Raw genomic sequence first — 25,689 nt, 5'->3', positions numbered from 1 at the left:
GATAAATGTCAATTAATGCTACTAGGCTCTAAAGAAAAACTCCGGTTATATGAAAATGTAAAAATCAAAATTCAAAATTCTCAATTACAGAGAGTAACATATTGTTAATACAGTTTTACAGAATAGAGCGTTAAGGTCCGTTTTAGAGGTAAATAATCGTTTCAATAGAGCCACTTTGTATAACACGCTAAATGTAGATCAACTCGATGAAAGATGGAATAAGCAGTCAATTTTACTTATATTCAAATTAGTTAATAACATAGCCCCACCCTCACTATGCTCACGGATCCATCTTAAATCACACAACTACCTGTTACCTAATATCGATTGCCAAATTCAACTGCCACGACCACATACAAATTACCACATAAAGAGCCCTCTCTATTCAGCCGGAAAACTTTTCAATAACCTACCGGCAAACATCCGATTAGAAAATAGCCTGGGAACATTCGCACGTCTTATATCCCTCTCTTAAATAATACACCCCCTCCATCGTTTCTGTTATCCAAGTAATTTTTAATTCATTTTGTTTGTTTTCATTCTTATTATGTTGTTATGATAATTTGTATGATTTATTTTGTATATAATTTTGTATTCGTTTACTTGTTGTGTTCAATTGTTGCTCACGGCCTTGCTGAGAAGCAGCTTCTAGCTGATAGCAGGCTTTTTAACCGTGATTAAATAAATAAAATACAAAAAAATACAATACACAAAAAAATGCGGCCGGGAGGCGGACGCTCTACTGACTGACCCAACACACCGGTATATTATGAGTAATAAGATATATATGAGTAATAGTTCATTATTCATTTCATGAAATCACCTGTGGGATCACTAATCAAGCTAATGGTGAAAGTACAGTACAGGATGATAAAGTTCAATTCCAAAACTTCTCAATCTTAGGGCTGATCTTAAATGAATGTTAGATGTGAAATAATATTAAAAACAACTGAAATATTCTTCGAATATAAGGTATTGAGCTAAACAAAATGTTACCGGAACAGATTATTGTCTTCTGATTGTGAAGAAATAACTAATGTTTAAATTACCTAATATTGTATAGCAATCTCTATTTAAGAAGTGGGATCATGAGTTACGAGAGACGATAGTCTAGCAATGATTTAGGTTGTTTCCAATCCTTACCTTATTTTGGTTTTTAACGATTTTGATCAGATATGTTTTGATTCCTGCTTGTTTGATGCTGTCACTCCTTGTGTCTCCTTCACCAGGCTCTACGTCAAACTCTCCATTCAGACAGTCGAACGTGGTCTGTGATATGTGAACACGACTGGTATACAAAATAAAAAATGAATACCGATTAGATGAAACGTTCACACTTTTAAATGATTTTGAACAAATCAAAAATTATGTCTTTTAAATCATCAGTTGTTTCTAACATTCTATACCTCAACAAGCTAGGCGTCAAACTCTTCGTTTAGACAGTCGTATGTGCTCTGTGATATGTGAACATGACTGGCATAGAAGTGAGAAAATAAGTATAGATTTGAGGTAGCATTCACATCTCAGTTAAATCTGAACAAACAAGAATTGTAAATTATAAAAACAGCTCTCCTTCAACAACCTTTTGATGTAAGTTGTTTGGAAATATGTGATATTTGTAACATGACCCAGGGCAAATACCATACTGTTATATTGAACAAGTATAGGAATAACTGAAGAATCGCATGCTAAATTTATCTCCTCGTTTTTCCTCCTATCGAATGGTGACCATAGAAAATATATAATATTTGAATTTCGCATGAATAAATAAAAATGCTATAGATCCTTTTAGGCTATAACTTATTTTAATTGCATGTGGCAGCTAGGAGGCACAACAAAGTTGAAACATTGTCACTTTATACCGTTATTATAATTGGATACCAATCGTAAATCAAAGTCACAATTTAGCCAGGAGGTTTACGTCTCATTTTGCCCGAATATCACATTTCCAGTTTCTGAAGGGAACTAGTACTCATGAAGAAAATTTAAATTTTTAATGGCCTACGTGCTACTGTCAAGGCTCGTTCAGACTAAAATGTGAAACCTATTATAATTATTTATGTCATTTTCATTTTAAAAAACCTTTTACTGCAGCGTATCAAGAGGCTTTAAAGGTGCACTTTAAATACCCAATGTTCCATATTTTTACATCGCCAACCGGTTGTTTTGCTGCCGATTGTCGATTGCCGATTGTCAGGTGAGGCACGGATGAGTGCGATTCAAAGGTGAAATGGTCTTTACATTTCTCTTTAAGGCATGAAAACTCTTTTATAAAAGTTTGTAAAGTTTATTACTCTCATTACACAAGTTTTTAGAGTTTTACGAAAAAAAGATAAATGAATCGACTACATCACGTACATCACGTACTTAGTCAATAAGCATTATCCATCATGATTTTTTTTACGAGAATTGGAAATAAAATGAATGAATGAATGAATGAGCAATATCACCATGCAAGACACAATTTTATTTATGTCTAAATTCTATTTGTTAATTTTGCTAACTTGTGTTCACTAATGTAGGTTCCTTTTAGTTGTCTACTGGCAAACCTCGAGAAAAAACTATAAGCCATAACTCGCCGTTGAAAGGCATGATGAATAGGAAACAAAAGTTATTGATTATAGGTTATGCTCATATTGACTATTCAATACGTCAACGATGAAAATAGGCTTCTAAATCGTTAAAAAAAATAGCAAGCTTATATAAAAAGATCATAAATTAACTATTTAGTTGAGGTTTGTCATTAAAATTTGTACTTTAGATTATCAAGGCGTTTTATTAGCTGCACATCCGGCGAATTTGGCAAATCTTTAACTGAAGACATTTGAATAATAAGAGACTTGTCATCATAGGAGAGAGGGGGAAGTACAAACCTTTGCACCCCTTCCTGTTGATTCTTGAACCCTATCTGCGTTTTAACATTCTTGTATTTTAATTCATTTTTTAATCTTTTATCTTAATTTTAATTTTTGGCGATTTTCAAAAAAAAATTAAAATAATTTGTTTAAATAATATTGTGATGCAGTTTGCCCTCCCGATTTGCAACTCCAGTTGTCACTACCATGTATTCCTAAGAAGAGATTATCATTATCATACACACTTTTTTCTGTGATATATACACACAGCAACTCATATCTACATGCATACCCACCGAAACGGACATACGCACACGCACACGCACACGCACACGCACCAATATTCACACACATCCACACTCCCTTTGGATACAATAACTCACCCAGGTACTCCGCCGGATTCCATGTTGTTGGCTAACACAACGTCTGTACTCCACACATCAAACTGCCATCGTTTCTGTCCCATCACCCCCGCCAGCACGGCCCCGGTGTGGATGCCTACTCGCATGTCCACACCCGACTGGGTACTCTTCCGAACAGCGCTGTGGAAGTTGACACAAATATATACACACACATTCAATGGACTATTCCTCAGTCAGGTTGAAATGTTATTGTACTGTCTTGTGAACTGTTGTTTTTTAGTCCTACTAGCAACGGTCATTATCTGCTTCTTAGTTTGCATTTCGTTTTCACAACATATCAAAATAAAAGGGCACTAAGTATTCCCATGGGTACGTTTAAGCATGCTTAAACTTTTTGAACTATTAGTAGGAGACCAACCTGTAGGTCCCGTGACTAATCTCTTGGAACAAAGGTTTGAAAGTGTTTTTGTGTTCCCTGATAAATACCGAACAATTTTGACTTGGGCTGTCCCCTTGAAAATCCCAGGCATTTTCGTGAGGGGTCAACAAAGGTCACCCTGGAATAGAAATTTAAATAGTTCCAATCGTGTCAATATGCATATCAAATTACTCGTCTGGTCACGAGGATTCCAAAAAATGTATAGTTTGCTATACCTCCGACCTTAAATGAGGGCGCTATGGTCAAAAACATTGAAAGGTCAACACACTTTTGACTGGTGGTCAAATTCACCAACACAGTAAACCTTATTAAATTGCATATCAAATTACTCGTCTGGTCATAAGGATTTCAAAAATGTATAGGTTGTTATACCTCAGACCTTAAATGAGGGCGCTAGGGTCAAAAAGGTCAATGCACTTTAGAAATTCTCCAACACAGTTAACATTGTCCGATTCTAATGATTTTAGTGTCTAATAATATGGTTTGTGACATTACAAATTCAACTAAGCAACTTTTAAAATCAAAAGTGGTTGCCATAACCTTGAAATTTCCCCCAAACCCATGGATAAGAAGTTGTTAGATGTTTGTCACTGAAACGGCAGCCATTTTGAATGTACATGGTCAAGGTAAGCACTTTACTTTTGAAAGTTGTATAGTTGAATTTGCCATGTAAGAAAACATATTATTAGACCCTAACATCATTAGAATCGGACAATGTTACATGTAACTGTGTTGGTGAATTTCTAAAGTGCATTGACCTTTTTGACCATAGCGCCCTCATTTAAGGTCGGAGGTATAACAACCTATACATTTTTGGAATCCTTATGACCAGACGAGTAATTTGATAAGCAATTTGATATGGTTAACTGTGTTGGTGAATTCGACCACCAATCAAAAGTGTGTTGACCTTTCAATGTTTTTGACCATAGCGCCCTCATTTAAGGTCGGAGGTATAGCAAACTATACATTTTTGGAATCATCATGACCAGACGAGTAATTTAATATGCATATTGACACGATTGGAACTATTTAAATTTCTATCCCTGTGTGACCTTTGTTGACCCCTCACGAAAATGCCTGGGATTTTCAAGGGGGCAGCCCAAGTCAAAATTGTTCGGTATTCATCAGGGAACACAAAAACACTTTCAAACGTTTGTTCCCAGAGATTGGTCACGGGACCTACAGGCTGGTCTCCTACTATATATCAAAGTTTTTCATTCCTTCAGAATGGGTCAGATTTACAACGTCATTGAACAAAAACCGTTGCACGCCTGACACATTTACAAGGAAGGTCAATATTTTCAAATACAAAAAAAGAGCGTCCCAACATATTTTAAAGGAACGACATATCACCAAAAAAGAGTCTACTGTTCTTGTACAACTGCACCCTGCCCAAACCACTCATACAAATGCATGAAGTCCAAACTGGAAGCATAAACACTTGTGAGATTATTATTAATGTTAAATTCATTGACGTATTTGCATTGGGCTCCTTCCCGAAAATGAAAAGCTAGTTGTACTTCTGCAACCACCAATCCAATAATAAGACCCAATGAAAAGTGCAGTAAAAATGAATAATTATAATTGAAAAGAATTGTTACTTACGCGATGGCGACTACCATGTCGAGACCCATCTGGACGCTGCAGACGGCGTGATCTATCCGCTGTTCAGGTACCCCACAGATACAATAGTAACAGTCACCCAGGATTTTGATACGCAACTGGTTGTTCTTCTAAGAAGGGTTAAACAAAAATGGTAACGAAAAGAAATGGTTTGTTTATTTTCTTATTTTGTAAATGTTTTATTGTTTTTATCACACATTTCATTGTATGATATGTATAGTAAGGTGTGTTAGTAAGTGTTGAAGCAATGATTATCTTGCCGGGGGTAGGGGACATATATCCGACTCAGGTTAGCAAAAGGTTATTAAATGTTTGTTTGCAGCTTTTTTAATGAGAAATTCTCTGATATGGAAAGTAAACACAAAATTGGGAGTGGGACTACCTAAATTTGCTGCCCATTAGACAAGATATTAGGGGGTGCAAGTCTACTTAAGGACCGGTATGCATATTGGGATTTGTCAGGGGGCATTTGACTTTAAACCTGGAAACACCACTATATCTAACCCTAACCCCATCCCTAAACCTATCCCCAAACCCAATTGCCTTCTTAAAAAAACCCAACCCTATGATGGCCATTATGAACATGATGACATTGCAGATGAAAATGACATAATTATCTATATAATAATGAATAACAACAGTAATAATATTTTTAAAAACAAAGAAGAAAAAGAAGAAAATAATAATAATAATGTTATTGATTAGCTGGTTATCTAGATAATAATACCAGTTTGGATCATGGATATATTGTATATATTCACTAAACATGATTCGAATGATGAGGTCGTTTGACTCACCTCGGCTAGTTTATCAAAGTTGGCAAAAAGGGCATTGAGTGTCTTGACCAACTCCTGAGCGGTCATCTTGCCCGACATGGCCGTGAAACCAACAATGTCCGCAAAGAGAATACTGGGGGGAAAAAAAGAAAAGAAAACGAGAGAATGATAAAATATTGAATGATGTCGTGGTATATAGGGTCATTTACTTGGCTCTCAATCCAAAGTTTGAGGATTCGAATCCTAGCCCTTACGTCCTTTGGCAAGACGTTAATCCACTCTCCCCTCGGGTGTAAATGGGTACTGGCATTTGCTGGGGGTAATAAGAATACTTTTGGAGGGCCCTCAGGAAGAGCAGTATTTTTATTTATTTATTTTGTAAAATGAATTTATTGATAAATATATGCTTTTGGACAAATTGAACAATCATACACAATCAATTGGAATAACATCGTAGCATCTTAACATAGTTCAAATAAAACATGTTTCGTTTTCTTGAATAACAGTGTTTTAAAAATGCATAGCTTTTTTATTTTACAGTACTTTTCGATCTTGAATCGGTTGTGGATTAATCTTTTGAAAATTCAAAGAATAGAGACTTCATGAAGCAAGGAAGAGCAGTATTAATATTGATGTGGATACCCTGGGTAAATCAAACCAAATTATTATTATCATCATTTTGTTAAAAAACCAAAAAGTTTCCAACTAGCTAACCTTCTGCCGACAAGCAAGAGAAGGTCTTAGAAGGCTGAAAGCCTACAAAAATCGAGAGTTATGTGTCCCAGTCTTTCTAAGAATTACTTGGAACCAAGGCTCTTAACCTCTTATAGGATCCAGATATTTTTGTGCAGGGAACCCTCTGTCTTGTTAGCCATTGTTCTGTTGGATCTTCTTCCGCCTTGCTAACGTACATGCAGTTCGATGTTCCATCCGTATATCGTTGTTCACAATCACATTACACTTCAATGTCAAATCAGCAATACAAACTGATAATAATTTCATATCTTTCTGAATTTTAGAGTTTTAACATCTGAAGGTCTATCAACTTACGCCAATATTTCATATATTAAGACGATGCTTTCAGATTTTAAATCGTATTTTGATTTTCTAAATTGACATTAAAAAAGATAATCAAATGCATTAAGTAAACCAGAAGAAATGACAAGATATTAATCTTGTTAAACAGCAAAATTAAACCTGACAACGTCATTAAACAAAAACCGCGGCAAGCCTGACACACTTACAAGGAAGGTCAATACTTTCAAATACAAAAAGTCGTCAAAATCGACACTTCTACCCAGGAAACGGTTCTTGTGGAAGGAAAATTAACAAGAAAATCAATCATCAACGACGTATTTCAGCTGTGTAACACCTCCCGCCTCAACAGACAGGGAAACATCTAGCAATGAAGAAGAGGGAGAAAAAAATCAAATATAAGACCGAAGATTTTATTTGTACTGTTTCTAATAAAATTTAGTTTCTACGACTTTGCCTGATTTGACTTCCCCCAACGCCGATAAAAATCTTGATTAATAATTGATTTGCTTTAATTTGGTTACGATGGCGACAGGAAGGAAGGAAGGGAGGTCAAAGAAGGTAGAGCAGCTGGCGGTTGAGGGTCTCGGAAGGAAATGAGAATTCAATACAAATTAAGACTTAGCTACTGGAAATCAGTTAAGACTTAAGATGGACTGATTTATGAAAATGGTATGTTGAAAGGTCACGAGAAATAAAGATTAACATTTATAACAAGCAACCTTTAATTGCTAATTCAACTATAAAGAAAACCTAAGGGATGGATGAAAAAATCATCTTCATCCAATATTTTTGTCTTACCGAAATATTCTTAGGATAAAATCGTACTCCTCATATTCTGAGTATGCTCGGCGATTTCAAAATGAAGATAAATGCAAATACACATTTGAATGATACGACTGTTAAGTGAACCAGTTTAACATGTCGTTGTCGAAAAGACCGGATGAAAAACTATTATTTTTAAAAAGAAGAAGAAAAAAGAAATTTGGACAAAGAAAGATATATCCGTAATGTTGTGCCGCTATGCATCAATTCTGGAGGAGATATAGAATACAGATCACGCCATTCAGATAATCGGAAGTTATTGTAGTAAAGTTTAGTAAAGGGTAAAGAGGGATAGAAGATGAGAGCAAGAAAACAAATCAATACAGGGAGGAAGGCGCTAAATTAAACATATCAAGTCATGTGTATTACTAATTAGGGATAGACAGCGAGAGATTAACATCAGTTGAGAAAGGGATTGAGAGAGAATTTTTAAAAAGAAGGATATTTTGTGATTCAAATGATTTATTGAAAACTCCGTAAGAACACTGACATGAAGCTCAAAATGTAGATTTAAGTTTCAATTGTGAAGGCCTTGTAGGCAAAATAAATAAAATCAAGTTGAAATATTTTTTTTGATAGCGCTTGATATTTGAAACAGAGACGTTAAAGTGTTAATTAGACTTGATATGTAGCATCGTGTTTGTCCCCGCAGTTTTTATTTTTCCTTTAATTATGTAGTTACTACTTCGGCTAACGAGTTCCAAAGGTCATTACTGCTCACCGCATGAGAAAGTGGAGAGGACTTAGTAAATGATCTTTGGGGTGCGACGATGAGAGATACTTGATAGATGAGTGGATGGTGTTTTTACCTTGCATTTATAAGTGTTAAGTGGTAGCTTCTGAAGATGGTGTTTTGTGGAGAAAAGTAAACATGGACTTGCCCCTGAATACGTGGACATAGAACTTAATGTGGGGGGCATGGAAGAGATGTGGCGCGCCCGGTTGTTTTAAATCGTAGGTTAAGTCAGAAAGTAGATCGGCTCAATAAATTAATTAAACAAATTAATAAAATAAGCGGTGTAGATAGACTTTTCGCAGTACATCAGAATGATCAGAAATGTATCGACAGAGAGTGAGAGAGAGAGAGAGAGTGAGAGAGAGAGAGAGAGAGAGAGAGAGAGAGAGAAGGGGAGAGAGAGAGGGGGAGAGGGAGGGAGGGAGGGCTCAGCTACGGAGAGCGAGGAGGGGAGTGAGTGTACTCCTGAAATAAGGCAAGATATTTATAAAGATAGAGAAGGGCGAGAAGAAGGGAATGAGAAAGACAGACACACACAAGACAAACAGACGCAAAGACAGAGAGTAAATTGGAGAGCTCGGAATGAAACCTTTTCATTAACTTTATTGAGAGGTATCCTAAATCACAAGCTCGCATGCACGCAGGCTTTATTAGCCCGCCCTACAAAAAATAAATGGAACAAATGTCGAGGTACAGACGCCAAATCCCGACTCGGATCCATTGTTTATTTTCATCCCCTCCCTTCAATCACAAGGCTCAATGTGCCATGGCTTAACATGAATATATTTCCGGGCGCACATGCAATTTACCCTTCGCGATCCATTTTTAGATCATTCAGACATTCTAGACATACTTTGACCCATGCCATATCTTATATTCATCAGTCTTTTAGGAAATGTAAGCCAATTTGGTATTCAACAAGTATACGATAAAATACCACCTTTTCTTGAATAGAGTATACCCTTATGAGAGGATGAAATACTTTTCTCAAAATAGAATAGTTTTGAATTGCCATAATTTTTATAATAAAAGACAAAGATTAAAAATTAACACGCCAGCTTTGGATTAGCCCCACTAGAAGCATCTTTAGGGGTGGAACACTTTCGGGACAACATTTCTTACAACTTTTTAGTCATTATTTGTTAACAAGTCAAATAAAGTTTGTAAACGCACTTTCGATATTTAAGTGCTTTTGAAAATCATCCTATCCGGTTCAATATTGCAAAAGGAATTCTTAATTGTTAATTTTTTAACTACTACATAGCCTATTATAATTTATTAATACATTTGGAAACTATAGGAAGCAATAGTGAGTTACTTTTTAAGTGTTAACTAGCGACATCCCCACCCCCTATTTCTCCGAATATATGTATAGAGATTTCTTAGCAGGTAAGCGTTTGCACAAACACTTTTTTTTAAAGGTCGTTAACATTATTATAACTTTTTTAACTGACGCTAAACAAAATAATCGATCATTTTCAAAAGAATTCCGCTATGTTCAATATGAATATACACTCTTGGTCGTGTTGGTGGTTTGTATGTCAGCATCATCAAAGGCAAACATAAATTGCCCACGGCAGATGGCCTTTTATCCATAAACCCGATATACACAGGAGATACCTATCCCGACTAAGCTAACATTGAAAATCAATCAAAATTTAAAAACTCTCATCTTTCTACCCTTCTTCTAAAATCCCTTAAAATTTCATTCCCATTTCTAACTTGATCCAAGATTATTGCCTGCGAACGTTTGGGACGTGTCTGTGAATATCCCGCTTAATTCAACAAGAGACATTGCCATGGAAACCTATGATCGTCAGTCAGTGTTTATTGTATGTCACTCATCTTGTGGTGATATTCAAGGGAATGGACGAGAGGCAATAAATAAAGAGTGATGGGGGAGTTTAGATAATGAACATGAATGTCTGCAATGACCTATAGAGAAAGAGTCTGAAGCGCATTGGCGGAACTGGAGGATAAGGGGGCACGTGCCCACCCCCCCCCCCCCCAAGAAAAAAGAGTCTTACATAATATGGAAGGAAAGTGTGCCCTCTAAAAATGTGGCCCGAACCAAAGTTTTAGACCATAAAAAGACAATACAACACCTTTTAAAAAATGAGCTTAAGTTATTTGTTAGAGAATTTATTAATAAAAAGAGCACTACAAATTGTGATGACTTTCTCGTTTTTTTGTATGTTAACATATCTATTTCTGCCTGCTTGCTTGACAAAGATTTTTTCCGCACCTCCCCCCAGCCCTCCCCCCCCCCCCCCTTATTCTTCAGCAAGAGCTGCTGGACTCGCCCTGGAAGAACGAGACGTTCATCCGCCGTGTCTACCTTTGGGCATATGCGACAGACTCCATTGGAACAAATTGGAAGAAAATTAAGTGAAAAGAATTTTGAGATCAAGTCTTTGGAAATGTGAAGAAGGTTGCAAGGCATCACTACTTGGATAGTGAAAAGACTTACTGCGGTATATTGGTCAGCTCTTGCTACTCTCATATCAGAGAGACTAGGTTCGATTCTTGTTTGGTTCTCTTGAACAAGGCATATACCTGCATCACCCCTATCATGTGTAACAGGATGTATCAAATGGGCACACGGCTATGCTGAGATAATTATAATAATAATAATAATAACATGGCCCTCGGGACATGCGGGAAGAGCAGGATTAATACTGATGAGAAAACGTTAGAAAATTATCATTATGATTAGTAGTAGTAGTAGTAGTACTAGTAGTATTAATTTTAATAGTAGAATTAGTCATAGTAGTATTTCGATTAGAAAATAAAATACTGATGGTAGTTATAGCGTATGTATTGCAACTGACTATTAGATCGTAGGTAACGACGATTTACAAGACACTACCGGTAAACTATTTTATCCAGACATTTACTCCTGTGTATTTGCCAACTGTCTCCGTGTGCGGATCGACCAAGCCTGCATAATGATATAACCTATGGGCTTACTCTTGGAAAACAGCGAAATGTGAGATTTAGACCTATATTAAGTTCCCGCTCTGGCGAAATAGAAGATGTCGCAATTCCTTCGGGATGATTGGAATTAGTCTTCTACAACGGTCGACTCAGCTTTACTTTCAATAAAATACAGATTCCGTTCATGGAGAATAGAATATTCCACGCAGTTCATCTCAAATGCCCTTCCAGTAATTCCCTATAATGATCTGTTCAAAATGGACGTAATACCAGTATCATGTAAACTGAAGGTAGCCACGAAGTTTAGCTAAATGAAGCCCTCGTCAGCAAGACGGTTACTTATTTTTCTTCCAGTTTGGGGCATTTTATCTTAAAATCTGTGCTTTAATTACGAGCACTATCGGACAAACTTGCGTACATCCAAGCTGGTTCAGATTTTTAGAAATAATATACCTTCAACATATTTTTCAATTTCTGTGTGTCACTGAGATGCAGACCAATACTAGGAAGAACATACCTTGAATTAGCATTTTAAATGAAACATCTGAGCGCAAAGCATTTTACACATGAAAGCCCTATACCGATCTCGCTAATATACACATGACTGCTGATTGCCAAATCACTTCAGAATCCACAGCTTACGCACTGACTACAGCCAAAGAGCATGTAAATATTATGCCACCCTCGGACAAAAGTACATTGAGGCTACGACTTCAATATAATTAAGTATGGAGTCTTTCATACGTTTTGTCTCTGCATTAGCACTTAAAGGGTACTCGAAAATGCTTGATCTCATGGCCTTTGTTTCACAATTTTTTTTTTTATTTACTAATGGAAATTTCCGAACATCTTAATATTCTAGAGTGTTCATCAAAATAGCGTAAAATAGGATGAAGGCACCTAGTGAAAAGTGCTTGATGGTTGTTAGAGAGAGAGGGGGGAAGAGAGAGATGGATGATAGAGAGCGAAAGAAAGACAGAGAGAGAGAGAGAGAGAGAACGAAAGAAAGAGATAAATGTGAGTGGGTGAGAAGTGGTGCAGTTGCGCGAGCGTGCGTGTATATTATGAGAGACAGAAAGAGGGAGAGAGAGATGAAGGAAGGAAGGAGAGGGGAGGGGACTCTTTTTCACATTAATTTATATTTATATCACTGAAGAGAATACCACAGATTCCTAAAAGCACAGGATGATCATAAGTAAATTTACAATATTAATTTGTTATAGCATGTTAGTCGCTCATGTTATTACCGAAACTGAGAGCTGTCGTCTAATCATTACCCAACGGGTGAACGAATAGAGAATTCCAGAGTGTCGACGGTGAATAACGTTGCTAGGGCGATTGAAAACCACAGAGTTACCATAACAAATGGAGCTTAACGAGCGCCATCTCTCCTCGTTCGCACACCATCGGGTAAAATGCCTTGAAAAATCACCGCGGCGAGATAAAACACACTTTACGCGTAATCGAATGACATGGTGCATGGAGGGGAAAAAAGGTTGCCTCTAAAGCAAAATACATCTTTCAGGTTATCATCATACACATCTGATGTAAGACATCAAAATGTGACGTGTACTAAAGCTTATGTCATTTTACTTTGCAGCCGACGATCCTTTTTTTTAAAGCGGTAAACCGAACAGTGAACGAATCTATAAAAACTCAGGAGTTATATAACGGCGTGAACGTAAAATATACACGCTGAAGACGATAGTTAAAGATAAATGATTGTCAGTCAACAATATTTAGTTTGCATGTAATGTTCTGGTGAATATTTCATTATTAATAATGTCTAATGAGGCTATAAGGGACAGAGAATTTTGGTTGCTTCTATTATTTGTTAGATGAAGAGGGTTTTTTTATATATTTTTTATTTAATCTATTTGAATGTGTGAGCGAAGTAATGCCTCATTTTTTCTGTATTCCATCGGTCTGTTGAAATCAACAACCCTTAATGGGATCACCCCAATGAAGAAAACAAATCAAAATAAAATTCCTAGCAAGAGTTCGGATGATTTTACCCACATAGAGACTCAGAGAGTGAAATAGTGGTTTAACATCTACGGTAGATCAATATGGCATTGACAGGGCATCGAAATGTGCGAAAAATCAACTACCCAAATACAAAAACAATAATTATAAAGCTCTCATGTCAATGAATCCTAGAACTACGGGTAGTATTGTGAATTTGTTGTGTGACCTCAGTTGACGATATCCTGTAGCTTCTCGACTAAAAATATCATAAATGTCGTCTGATTATCAATGATGGCTTATTTAACTTTTTGGAGAAGCATGACAGCGATTATGATTATATTTTGACATTTAAACGCAAAATGTCATATGCAAACTACAATTTATATGAGAAGGTAAAATGCCCTGATTCCCGCATATGTCCAATGCAGTATGTAGGTCGGTCTTTGTCCTTGCTAATGTATGCATACGGACCGAAATGGATATTCGAAATGGATTTCCAATTACTACAGTTAAGTCTAATAATTTGACGTGCGTGGCATATAACGAGCGGGAGAATTATTCATCGGGAGGCATCAGGAACATGATGTTTGTCAAATTAATTACAATTCCATTAGGAGCATTAATTTTGAAAAGAGGTCTAGAGGGAGAAGAGAAGGGGAACATCAAAAGGGTCGTGTGTACGTGTGCGCGTGTGTGCGAAGGTGTGTTGTGCGTGTGCGTGTTTGCGTGTGTGTGTGTATGTGTGTGTTTGCGTTCGTGGAAAGCAATGAAAGTATGAGCCGACAAACAAATAGCACTTTGTAGATTTGTCGGCCTGATAGAGAAGAAGAAAAGAGAAAAGGTCCGCAATACGTAAAGAGAACCAAAGAATATATTTACGTTAATGGAAAACAAAAACTCGTTATTAGTTCATCAAAAGGGGAAACCGATTGCTATTAACATCCTATCACACCCTGATACATGAGTATTCCAACACAATGTGAAATTGCACTGATTTGACATTTTTCTTTAATTTGCAAAGAATACGAAAAAAATATATAGACTGTCTTATGTAATGTCTAATTTCCAATGGACTTTCCTCCCCCGAATTGAAGTATAAGCAAAATGATGGTGGTAGAAAGGGGAATAATACGAGATGGTTTCTAGCTTATCTTATTCTTTCCCATTTGTTGGTGACTCCTATCACTTAATCACCGCACTATTCATTCTCTGACAGCAGTGCATTAAATGCATTTCAATTCGTTTTCCTCGCTCACAATTCTAATCCTGTATTTGAAGGTTCGTGTCTGCTCACTAATCGGAAATATTGCTTTGACCTTAATCAACATGATCAGGCTCCTATTATATTATACTCTCTCGCTTGGAGCTTTCGATGACAAGAAAGGACAAACTGCAAGCTGCACGAAGGTTTCGCACATGCGCAATTAAAGGCAAAAAAAAAAACAACCGCAGTGCCAAAAGAAAATGACAAACGTGTAGTGCCTTTCAAAAAATCAAACAAATAACAAACTAACAAAATGAGCGTGCTCATGTTATTAGGTGTCTTTGGAGCGCGTAACTACTTTTTCTCTAACATTTCTTTTCTTGTTTTTTTTTTTGTGTTGGGGGGGGGGGGGAGCAGTTTATCGCTGCATGCGTTGTGAACGATTCTTTTGTTTCAAATCCCGTCGATGGTTTCTAAAACTGCCCCTCCCCCGTCAATATTAACACTTTTCTAGCCATGATTGAATTTTAACTATTACATGAATGTAATGAAACTCAATTTGATTAGGTTATTTAGTTTTTCATGAGGGGATAGAAATGCTGCGTGACATTTGACACCATTTGAAATGAACGGCAAAATTTCGTTTTAATAGGTGTATCAAAAAACAAAAACAAAATATTAAAAAAATATGATGGCATCATAGAAATATCAAAACGCCATTGAACATGTCAAGGCATCCTGTAGCTTCATTGAATCAAAAGTACTTCATCAAATAATAGTGCAATGTACTCCTTTTAGTTCTTTAAATTCTTGGTATAAGTCTAAATATAAAAATGTTTGCATGCGTGAACAAAAATTTAGTTTGCTTGGTTTATTTTGTCAGGTCTTGTCATCATTCCCTTCATCCTTCAGACCCATAGTCATCAAACAAATTCTACTCTCTAACCTTTCCATCGCTTCCAGTCTTCTGCTTCTCTTTCTTTTCATTTTATTTCTTCTTTTCTTTTCTTTTTTGGTTATTCGTCATTATTCTTGTCTATTCTTCTCCTTGCTCTTTTCTTTTTCTTCTTCGGCTCCTGTTTCTTCATATAGGCCTATAATATGTTGGTTTTTATCCCCTCTTCCATCCTATCTTTAACTTTCCTGACTTTGATTTTTTTCTTCATTGTCTATATATTTTTCTCCATCTTCATTCCCATTTTCCTCCCGTGAATCTCCATTAATTTTTTTTCCTCTCCCCAATCCCCTTCAGTATTTCCCCCCTCTCTCTCTCTCTCTCTCTCTCTCCCCCTCTCTCTCTCAAGTTATGTAAAAAATCGAAAACATTTTACCTCTTCACTGGGTAAACGTACTCTACTAATTCCCCAGGGTTTAGCCGATCGCTTTTCTGGTTCATTAAAGGCGGAATGTAGTCTATAACTTTATTCATATTACTAAATAATATTTAATACAAATATATCAATGCGGTACAATCCAGCAGATTTCCAATCGACAAAGCTTTCGAGCGTTCATTAAAAAACACAGCTGTATAATTAAGAATAATTACTCAAAGTGACAACTAAGAAATACACAGTGGTCTACAAATGAAGCGTGAAGCGGTTTAGAAATCAAATGAAATTTGTTCGTATTGTATTGAGTAATTCTCCTTCTACCTGTCTGTAAAAATAGAAAATGTTCTACCCCCCCCCCCACCCTCTCTCTCTCTCTCTCTCTCTCTCTTTCTCTCTCTCATTCTCAAACCCTCAGGTTTTAATAAATCCCTATTTGCCTTTCCTTACTTCTCATAATGTCTGGATAGAACAAATAAACATGCGATAAAAAAACACGTTTCCTTGAACTTGAAGTATCTGTTGATTTTACAGTCAGCAAGTAATTCAAGCTGAAATGCCTTAATGCGGAATTAATAATAGGTGATTTCACAAACAGTACAATGGGTTTATGATATCTTATTGAATGTGTTTAATGAGGCATTTAGTGAAATTTTATATACATAATGTATATAGCCCCTCTGTAATGAAAGTTAAAGCCATGTTAGCTACACAAACATACATCCTCACGCACATCATGTATGCGTGAATGTTTGGGTGTGTACAATAATTAATGGTAAACATAATCCTGAGATTTTCTCACCCCCTCCTTTATCTCTCTCTCTCTCTCTCTTCTCTTTCTCTTTCTCTCTCTCTCTCTCTCTCTCTCTACACACACACACATGCACACTATCTCTCCATCTAGATTTTTGTATTTATTTATTTAATATATATCTATCTATTTACATAATTTCCCCTTTCAATATTTCTTAAGCATAATCAATCTATTCATTCTAATTATTTGTTAACTTACACGTTTAATTTTATTCGGTATGTTTATTATGTATATAGAAGAGGTGTTCAAGTACCCAAGACCATACATATCTTATCAACATAAATCACGCTTACACAATCATATCTTATATCTATAGTTCAATCGTTGGTGTATTTTGCAATGTCTATCCACCTCGCTGAGTATGCATTTTCTAATATTATCCATTCCCCTTAATCATGATAAAGCCCTCAAAATATCTCCGTTTTATCAAATTATAAGGATATCGCGTGGGATGTGGCTCCAGAAATACTCGTTTTTATTGTTTATATAAACAAATCAATTTCTGGATGCGCGTCTCCCCAATTACGTGGAGACTGGTGACCAAATAGTGGGCAAATGTATCGATCGAAAGTCATATTGATTAACACCGTATAAGGACATCAGTCTTCCAGGAAGAGGAGGGAGGAGGGATGAAAATCAGATCTTGCTGTTTGCTACATTGGATGTTATCATAATGGTTTATTTTGCGCTAACGCATGTGTGTGGGGGGAGGTGCGTGTGTGTGGGGTGCGTGTGTGTGGGGTGCGTGTGTGTGCCAAGGAGCCATGGTCATGAGGTGCATTAGCCCACCCCCCCCCCCCACCCCTCCTCCCCCTCCCCTGATATTGCATCACAATGTGTATACCGTTAAACTGTATTTACTTCAGATCAAAACGTTTTCCTCCTCCTCTCCTGAAAATTGATTGGCGCCCTAAGGTGTCTGCCCAGATACGCTCAAGTAAATGGTCATTGAGGATAGAATTGACTTTACGACCCCAGTACAACAAATCCCCGATACTTTTAAATGAAATCATTATCACTACATGAAATAAATTTGATAATCGATCAGCATTTGGGAGGGAGCAGCTACAGCCAGTATGCCAAAAAATTAACCAGAATAATACAGTATAACTACCAGCACGTTTCAAAATTGTGGACAGAAATGCAGTACCCTTACAAAAGATCCGGTATCTCCATTTACAGAGGGGACTAGCTGTGCTCCATTTGCTTTCTCGCCAAATAAAAAGTTTTGAGTAATATAACTCTACTTCGATAGTAATAAACAAAGGAAATTGAAAGATCAGTGAATAATCGGGTGTTTTGTCAACTAAAAAGGTGTCTAGAAAAAAGGGTGGGGAATGGATGTTTGTCATAATTTTGCACAACACACGACACAACCAATTCAACAATCCAGTTTATTGAATAATCATGTTAAAAAGATTATATCTGATTTTTTTTTTTAATTCCACGAAAAAGGTGTCTAAACAAGAAAAGAACACAAATGTATATTTGTCACGATTTTACGCAACCCAATTCATCGGCTGACAAATGAAACACTTTTGCTAATCTGGCTCGTATTGTCGCTAAGATTTATTTCTTCAGACATTTTGAATAAGCGATGTCAGAACCTGATTAAATAATGATCACTCACATTGCCACATCGCAAACATACACAGCCTCCATGCGAATCCATCTGCTTCATGCTTAATATTTCATTCCAGTTTGAGATTGTGATTTCATTAAACAGGCATAAAGAAGCCATGATTCGTATTTCTTTCATAGGCGAATCGATTTTGTTAAATTTACGCCAGTTCAAATTCAAAGTTGAAGTTGAGACGATTCGCAAATAACGCTTTGTTTGTGAGCCTGAATACCATCTTACAATGGATGTTTGAATTGACGTGTCAAATTGCATTTTAATTGCGTTTTTAATGACAACAACACATCCATTAACCAAGGCAAATACATCACTCATATCCATACCCTTCTTTACCAATTTTAAATAAAATGTCTAGTACTTTCTGCTTTTAGATAGAAAAATAGCGATGTGTACTGAAAAACATAATTATATTACGCTTATATATACAACATACTATAATTACATACATATAAAAGCGACACGATAAACACATGAATAGCAAATTGGTTCATCATGTGCGTAATAACAGCCTGGCGGCTATATCTTTTTAAATTGAAAAATAAGTTAAAATGTAGATCAAAATCCTTGGCAAGACGAAGGAGAAGGGAAAAAGAAGTCAAGTTATTAGCCGCTTGAGAAGCCGAGAGCGGGTAGCCGAAATGGAATCTGGAAAAGGTTATCAGCTCTTTTCATCTATCACTTCGCGAAAGCATCACTCCAATCCATCTAAAGAGCGAATTTCAAGATTTGCAGACACTTGGAAGCGGTCCCACCGCCGCATGATGAAGGTATACAATCAACTTGAAGGCCCAATGCGAGACAGTTTCTAATCAAAACCTCCGCCAACATTGGACTATAAAGATGAAGCTGATTATTTATTTAATATTTTATTTTAGACAGCATGAATCATAACATTGAAGAAAATAAAATTTGCCGTCAACTTTTTTTGTGGTTTTCATTCGACTTATGTATGAAACAGCCAAAATGCATTTTTGTAGATTTGGCCCAAAATAGGAATGTTACTTTGCATCACATTGAATGGAACTATTTTGTGGACCAAGAACATACACATTCAACAGAATTTTCGATTTTTCTTAACCTTCCTTCACGTTCTAATCTCATTTCACATGTTTCGTGGACACTCATTAACAGACATTGTGATGTGTTTTCATTTTCCTTCTTCATCATCATCTATAATGGCATAGCCGCGAAAGGGGTGTGCCCCCCCCCCCTCCCATCGAATGACAAAAATGGGATAACAAAAATAAGGGAAGAGAGGGGTGAAGGGAAACGGCACGTCGAAAGAAGATGGTAACGGCACTTCGAACACCCTCTCTCTTGTTGACATTTTCTTCTACCGAGGAAGACCGGTACCCCCCCCCCCCCTCAACTCCAGCAATAATGTAAATTCCCCCTAAATGATACGGCACAGGCTACGCCACTGGTAACATACATGTCCTCAAAGCAAAGCTCTCGATACGAATACTGTCTAACCCGTGATAAATAGAGTAAGGGTACTTATACCAGGATGTGTAAGTACAGAAGAGGTCACAAGCTCGACAAAAATGTCGTGTTCTTCTTTCTACTTATAATCATCTTCCTTGAGTGAAACCCTCCCACTATATTATACTGAAGATGATGGAATAAATTCATCATAAACCCCTTAGAGCTTCTTACGGTACTTTATGCTTATTATCTCTGCTACAAAACAGAAAATCTCCTCTAAATCTATGGAAAATGCAACCTTCACCATCGCTAAAAAGTTCAGCACGTTTCTTTGGCTACATTCAAAATCAAAGATACTTGAATGCTGCGGTAAGTATCTCGATAGTCCTATTTTTTAATACTAAGGTTTTAATACATACACTACTTGTTGTTAGGTCAAGCCATAATGTGTTCCTACCTAGCAACAATTAGATGTATGCGATTCGCATTCTGACTTTTGAAATACGATTATTCACGACAGTTGAATGAAATATTTTGTAATATGGCACTTAACAAATAATTATGTATGCATTTATTGCATTACGTTTGATTACATTACGAAGATGGTATATTGGACTAAGATATTTGCACAGTAATCTTCTGCCCCCTTTGTAGCAGGGACTAAATATGCTAAATGGAAATGATAAATGAAATGGGAAATTACATTTCTTTCTCCTGAAATACGAACGCGCATGATTGTATGAGTTGCATCACTCCATATGTAACTGGTATTTTAAAGAGATGATTCTCAAGAAACACGCTCACACATTGCGAGTGACAAAATACGTGTCAGATTTTTTCGGTGGCGAAATGTCACTTAACGCTCTGCGAGGCGATGAATTCACTCCCTCTTGAATGTCAAACTTAAAGGTAAACATGCCTCCTACTAAATGAGATGAAAAAATCGAAAGAAATAGAGGGTTATGTTCTGGTAAAAATGAAGAAAAAAATGAAGAAATTGTGAGCTGTCTCATTATTTGTTGTCAATTAGGAAGAATACCACAACAGAAATGCTTCCTTACAAGGATTGCTAATGCCTTGGTATTCGAAATATGATAAGAAAAAGGCCTAGATGAAGAGCTTGGACCAAACATTTATGTGTAGTCTCATGTGTTCAGTACATGTGATCTTCAGCAAGACTGAGTTAAGTTTCTTTGATTTTTATCATTCAAAAACTTCAGAATAGGCCTACATTAATTCTTATGTAATCAACCTTACCCAGTTTCTTCTAAACAGTTTATTTCACAAACAATAAATTATTCACATGAAAAAAACTAAATTTTCAGTCATCTACATTCGCTGTAATGTCGTAACCGGTGATACTCATTTGTGTTGTTTGCATCAGTTCAGTGTCTTTTATGATATGAAAACTTGGTGAACCCACAGTCAAAGCTGAAATACACTAACATGGGTAGATATGTTCTTGATATCCATATAAATCCGTCTATACTCTGTCGTTTTTGCTTGTTACTCAGAAATGTTATATTTTCAATGAAATTCGAAAGGCAGAAAATACAAAATCATAGCCTTAAATTTCTACATCAACACTGGTTTATTATCTGGGATTGTGTTGTCCTTATACCAGGAATCAAATTCACCGTTAACGTAATAGGCCGACATTATCATGCACGCTCGGCGATGACTAACAATTTACGGAACGGCATATCGGGTGTAATAAATCGTTTCTCTAATTTCTTCCAGCCTCGAACTGTTTTAAAGGTAGTAGTGACCATTGAAAGAATAATAATAATAATAATAATAGTGTAAACTTATAGAGCGCACACACCGTCCAGGGACGCTCATGGCGCTAGCTCAGCAACAGTTCTCTTTGATACAAGTAAAGTAATAACTTTGCAATATTTTTTGCGATATTTTATTATAACCCATTTCAATCCTCAGCTCTGCCTGGTGGGGCCCGGTGCCCTCCAGCTGCTCCGTTCACTGACAATTTAAGGGACTAGCCCAGTCAGCACATTATTCACAGAAGCTCTAGCATCTGAGGCCAACAGGCCCCACACAGGCAGCCAATGAGACTAAAAAAAAAAATTAAAAAAATCTGCCATCATCCTGGATATGGCATTACATAAAATATCATTTCAAAGCACCTTTATTTTATTGGATACATCCATACCTTAATTGGATTTGTGTTGACATTGACATCCCCAGGACAACGCAGATTATCTCTCTTTCTATTCCTCTCTTTCTCTCTCTTTCTCTCTCTTCCCCTCTCTCTCTTCCTCTCTCTCTCTCTCTCTCTCTCTCTCTCTCTTCGATTCACACAAGGTGTACCAACTTTCGGCAATTCTTTTACATAGGCCTATATCGAATACACGAATTGCTCATTATAACGCTACATCATAAATTGCAACCTTCAAAAGTACAAAGTAGTTTACCGTAGCAAGTGGGCTAACTGTCAAGAAGTTATCCTCTATATCCTCCTGATCCTTCCACGAAGCCAACAATAAACCCTGATATCATTTTCTCTCGCACTTCGTGGGCAGATAAGAGGCTTAATTCCAAATTAGAATACATACATTATTAGGATTGAGAGTTGCATGGTCATGAGAATCCGCATAGATATTATTCAAGGTAATTACTGAAGAAACTGATTCACTCCCCTGCCACAACACCCCCCCCCCCCCTCCCGGCCCTTAACCTGTCCTAAAACTAAAATTGAAGAAAATAGACTCACCTGACATTTTCGTGCCGTCTAATGTAGATGCGATTGAACTGACCAGTATTTTTCTTCCCAACATCCATCACCATGGCATCAGCAACATGCTTGGGAAGTACAGAGAGCAACAGTCCCTCCTGCATCGAGACAACATTGGAATTCGATATATTAAAGTGGGAGGTCTCCATTTTTCAGAATGTATCAGTAGGTCACTAACACAAAAGGAAATGGGGGAGGGGGTTAACAGAGTTAAATTATCGCTAGAACAAAATTACAGACTGAATGCAGACTGACACGAAGTAAGTCTGCATCGTTATGGACATTCCATGATAAGGTCACAGCCAAGTCTGAGAACCCACCCCCCCCCCCCGGAACTTGTCGATAAATGGAACTTTTGCCGTGGTGCTTTCATCTTCATATTTTCAAGCACTTTCAAGCATTTCCAACAAGGAAGTAATGTTTTAGTCAATATTACGTATGAAAATGTTTTAAAACTACATCACTTTAATGAGAATTCCATTTTAACACTTCCATATCAAATTTGCATCATTAAAACAAATTGATTTTCAGGAAAGTAGTAAATGGGAATTTCCCATCATAGTCGACGCTTATCAATGATTTTACAGGACCTCTAACTAATAAGATGAATGCCAGCATGCTGGAAAATAAAATAGAACTGAATTAAACAAATTATTAATGACTGCACTCAAATTGATGAATGTGTCAAGTCATGCAATCCTAGTTCAGATGATGGATGCTTTCATCTGGGAAGTACTCCAATATGGGCGACATCAAGTGATAGGTGGTAAAAGCATAACGGGCGTCGACCCGTGAGGCGACAGCCATGGCGCAAAACAGTGGGTAAAATCTCGTCATTTTTATGTCATGCTGAAGAATGATTGTATAACAGGATATTGGAAAGAGCAACAGCCTTCCTATTGTTTCCAAAATAATATAAACATTTAGGATGATATTTCGATTAAAAGTAAATATTGTCAAGTATAAATAATATTTTGCCTAGTGATGGGCGACTATTCGTACCATTTGTGGAATAAACTATATATTTTTAAAGAACCAGAGCAAATATCGGGTCAGCACCGGCGCTTGTAGTGCAACGCAGGACCTGGAAGAATTTTAAAGACCATAGGGGAACCGGTTCCTCCTTAGTGGAACCCATAGCCTTCAGAACTCTTAAAGACTTCAGTTAAACCATGGCCTTAAGAACTCTCTTAATTTCTAGGACTTAAATTTTAAATCCATTTTGAGACTTAAAATATTTCAAGTCTTTAAGACTTAATAAATTGGGAATTCGACTAAAAGTTTTATCGAAACCAGCTTCTAGATATAAATCTTGGAAAGACTTAAACTTCTCGCCAATAAGATGTGCATATTTCCAGTTGCACCTGTTGATGACTGACTGTTGGCATATTTCCAGTTGAACCAGCTGACACCAATTAATTTGCATATTGAATATGGGGTGCGTGCAGATCTATGTTTTTTTAACAATTTTTTTGAATTTACAGCATATTTCTTAATTACTGATGATTTAGGTATATGCAATTCATTTCGAAAATACTACAAATATAAATTACAAGTTATTAGGACATTTCGCTACTTCGTATGAATTCCATTTAATTAAACATGAATAAGGGAAACATTAACTATGAACTAAAATAATTTCAATAAAATACAAGTATATGAAAAAAAATTCGATTAATTAAATTATGTATAAGTCTACTTATTACCGATGCCTTTACATTGATAATACAGACGTACCAGTATTGAAGTGTTGTTGCCGTTCAATTGGTTGGAAGTTTTACCAAATGGTTCTAATGGCTTAGCTAGACCAGTAAATCTAAAAGACTTGAAATATAAATACAATTGACTTAAACTTTAAATCTTTCAGGGACTTAAAATTTTAAGTCTTAGCTTAGATTTATTTTTGAAATGAATCCAAGAAAGGTTTAAAATAAATATTAAAAGACTTGAAATATAAATCCAATTGACTTAAATTTTAAACCTTTTCAGGGACTTAAAATTTCAAGTCTTAGCTTAGACTTATTTTAAATCCCAAAGGGTTCGTCACTAATATCAGTCTCTGTTAGATTTAAAAGTAAGACTTTAAGATTTAAAAATAAGACTTTCAAATTTAGAGAGAACTCTTAATAAAGATTTCAGTGGAACCCGTGCCCCCTATACAGTACAACCCAAAGGTCATGAGTAGCTTTGAAGACCACACCTATGACCGATGCGCCTTTAATGGCAACACAGGGCTTTGAAGACTCTCTCAAAGACCACAGTCATACGGTACTCACCTGTTGTGCGGCCTGTTCCTGGATGGTGAGCTTGGTCTTGAGGGACTCGTTGGTCTCCAGGAAAGCCATACGATGCTGCTTATCGGATACAAGGTAACACACACAACCCAAGATGATGGCACACAAATACAATAAGATGTTTGCTCCGATCTAAGTAGAGTAGAAAAAAGGAAGAAAAGAGAGAAATAACCGTATGTGTTAAAGATCGTCATTTCCAGCACTTTCGCTGGATTAGAGTAGGCAATTTGCTTACAGGGCGAAACATAATTTGATAAAGTGTTTGCTTAAATGTCAACGGATCCCAACCCGGGGATTTGCTTTCCTGAGTACTGAAAGACGATGAATAGTGATGAATACAGAGAAAACGAAAGAAAGAGAGAGTGGAAGAGAGAGACAGAAAGAGAGAGGGAGGGAGGGAGGGAGAGAGAGAGAGAGAGAGAGAGAGAGAGAGAGAGAGAGAGAAAATGAACGAAAAGGAAATCAGCGACAAAAATGAAGAATAGATTTGGCTTTGAATCACATTTCCATCCGCTCCTTTGCTTTCCGTGGACAGTGGACAAGGTGGAAGAGTGTTTTTATAGCTTGATTCATTATGACGATTGGAAATTTCCGATATTTATTCAACTTAGCAGTATCTAAGTCAGATTTGGAGAGGCAATGGAGTGACGTGTTAACTCAATGGCGTTCATTACTTT

At 36.6% G+C, this 25,689-nt stretch overlaps 1 protein-coding gene across 1 annotated transcript in view; it reads right to left on the bottom strand.

Moving 5' to 3' along the window:
• Positions 1-25,689, bottom strand: part of LOC115919803 (adenylate cyclase type 3-like) — a 62,732-nt gene that overhangs the window by 13,449 nt on the left and 23,594 nt on the right. Inside the window, exons 3-8 of the mRNA XM_030974053.1 lie at positions 24,995-25,144; positions 22,698-22,816; positions 6,077-6,188; positions 5,262-5,389; positions 3,239-3,397; positions 1,144-1,288 (exon numbers count right to left, since the gene is read on the bottom strand). Coding sequence (XP_030829913.1) covers positions 1,144-1,288; positions 3,239-3,397; positions 5,262-5,389; positions 6,077-6,188; positions 22,698-22,816; positions 24,995-25,144 — 813 coding nt within the window. The remainder of the gene's footprint in view (positions 1-1,143; positions 1,289-3,238; positions 3,398-5,261; positions 5,390-6,076; positions 6,189-22,697; positions 22,817-24,994; positions 25,145-25,689) is intronic.

This window comes from Strongylocentrotus purpuratus, unplaced genomic scaffold (genome assembly GCF_000002235.5).
Source record: "Strongylocentrotus purpuratus isolate Spur 01 unplaced genomic scaffold, Spur_5.0 spur5_scaffold_7, whole genome shotgun sequence".
Classification (NCBI taxonomy): Eukaryota; Metazoa; Echinodermata; class Echinoidea; order Camarodonta; family Strongylocentrotidae; genus Strongylocentrotus; species Strongylocentrotus purpuratus.
This window is presented reverse-complemented; position numbering and strand designations above follow the sequence as displayed.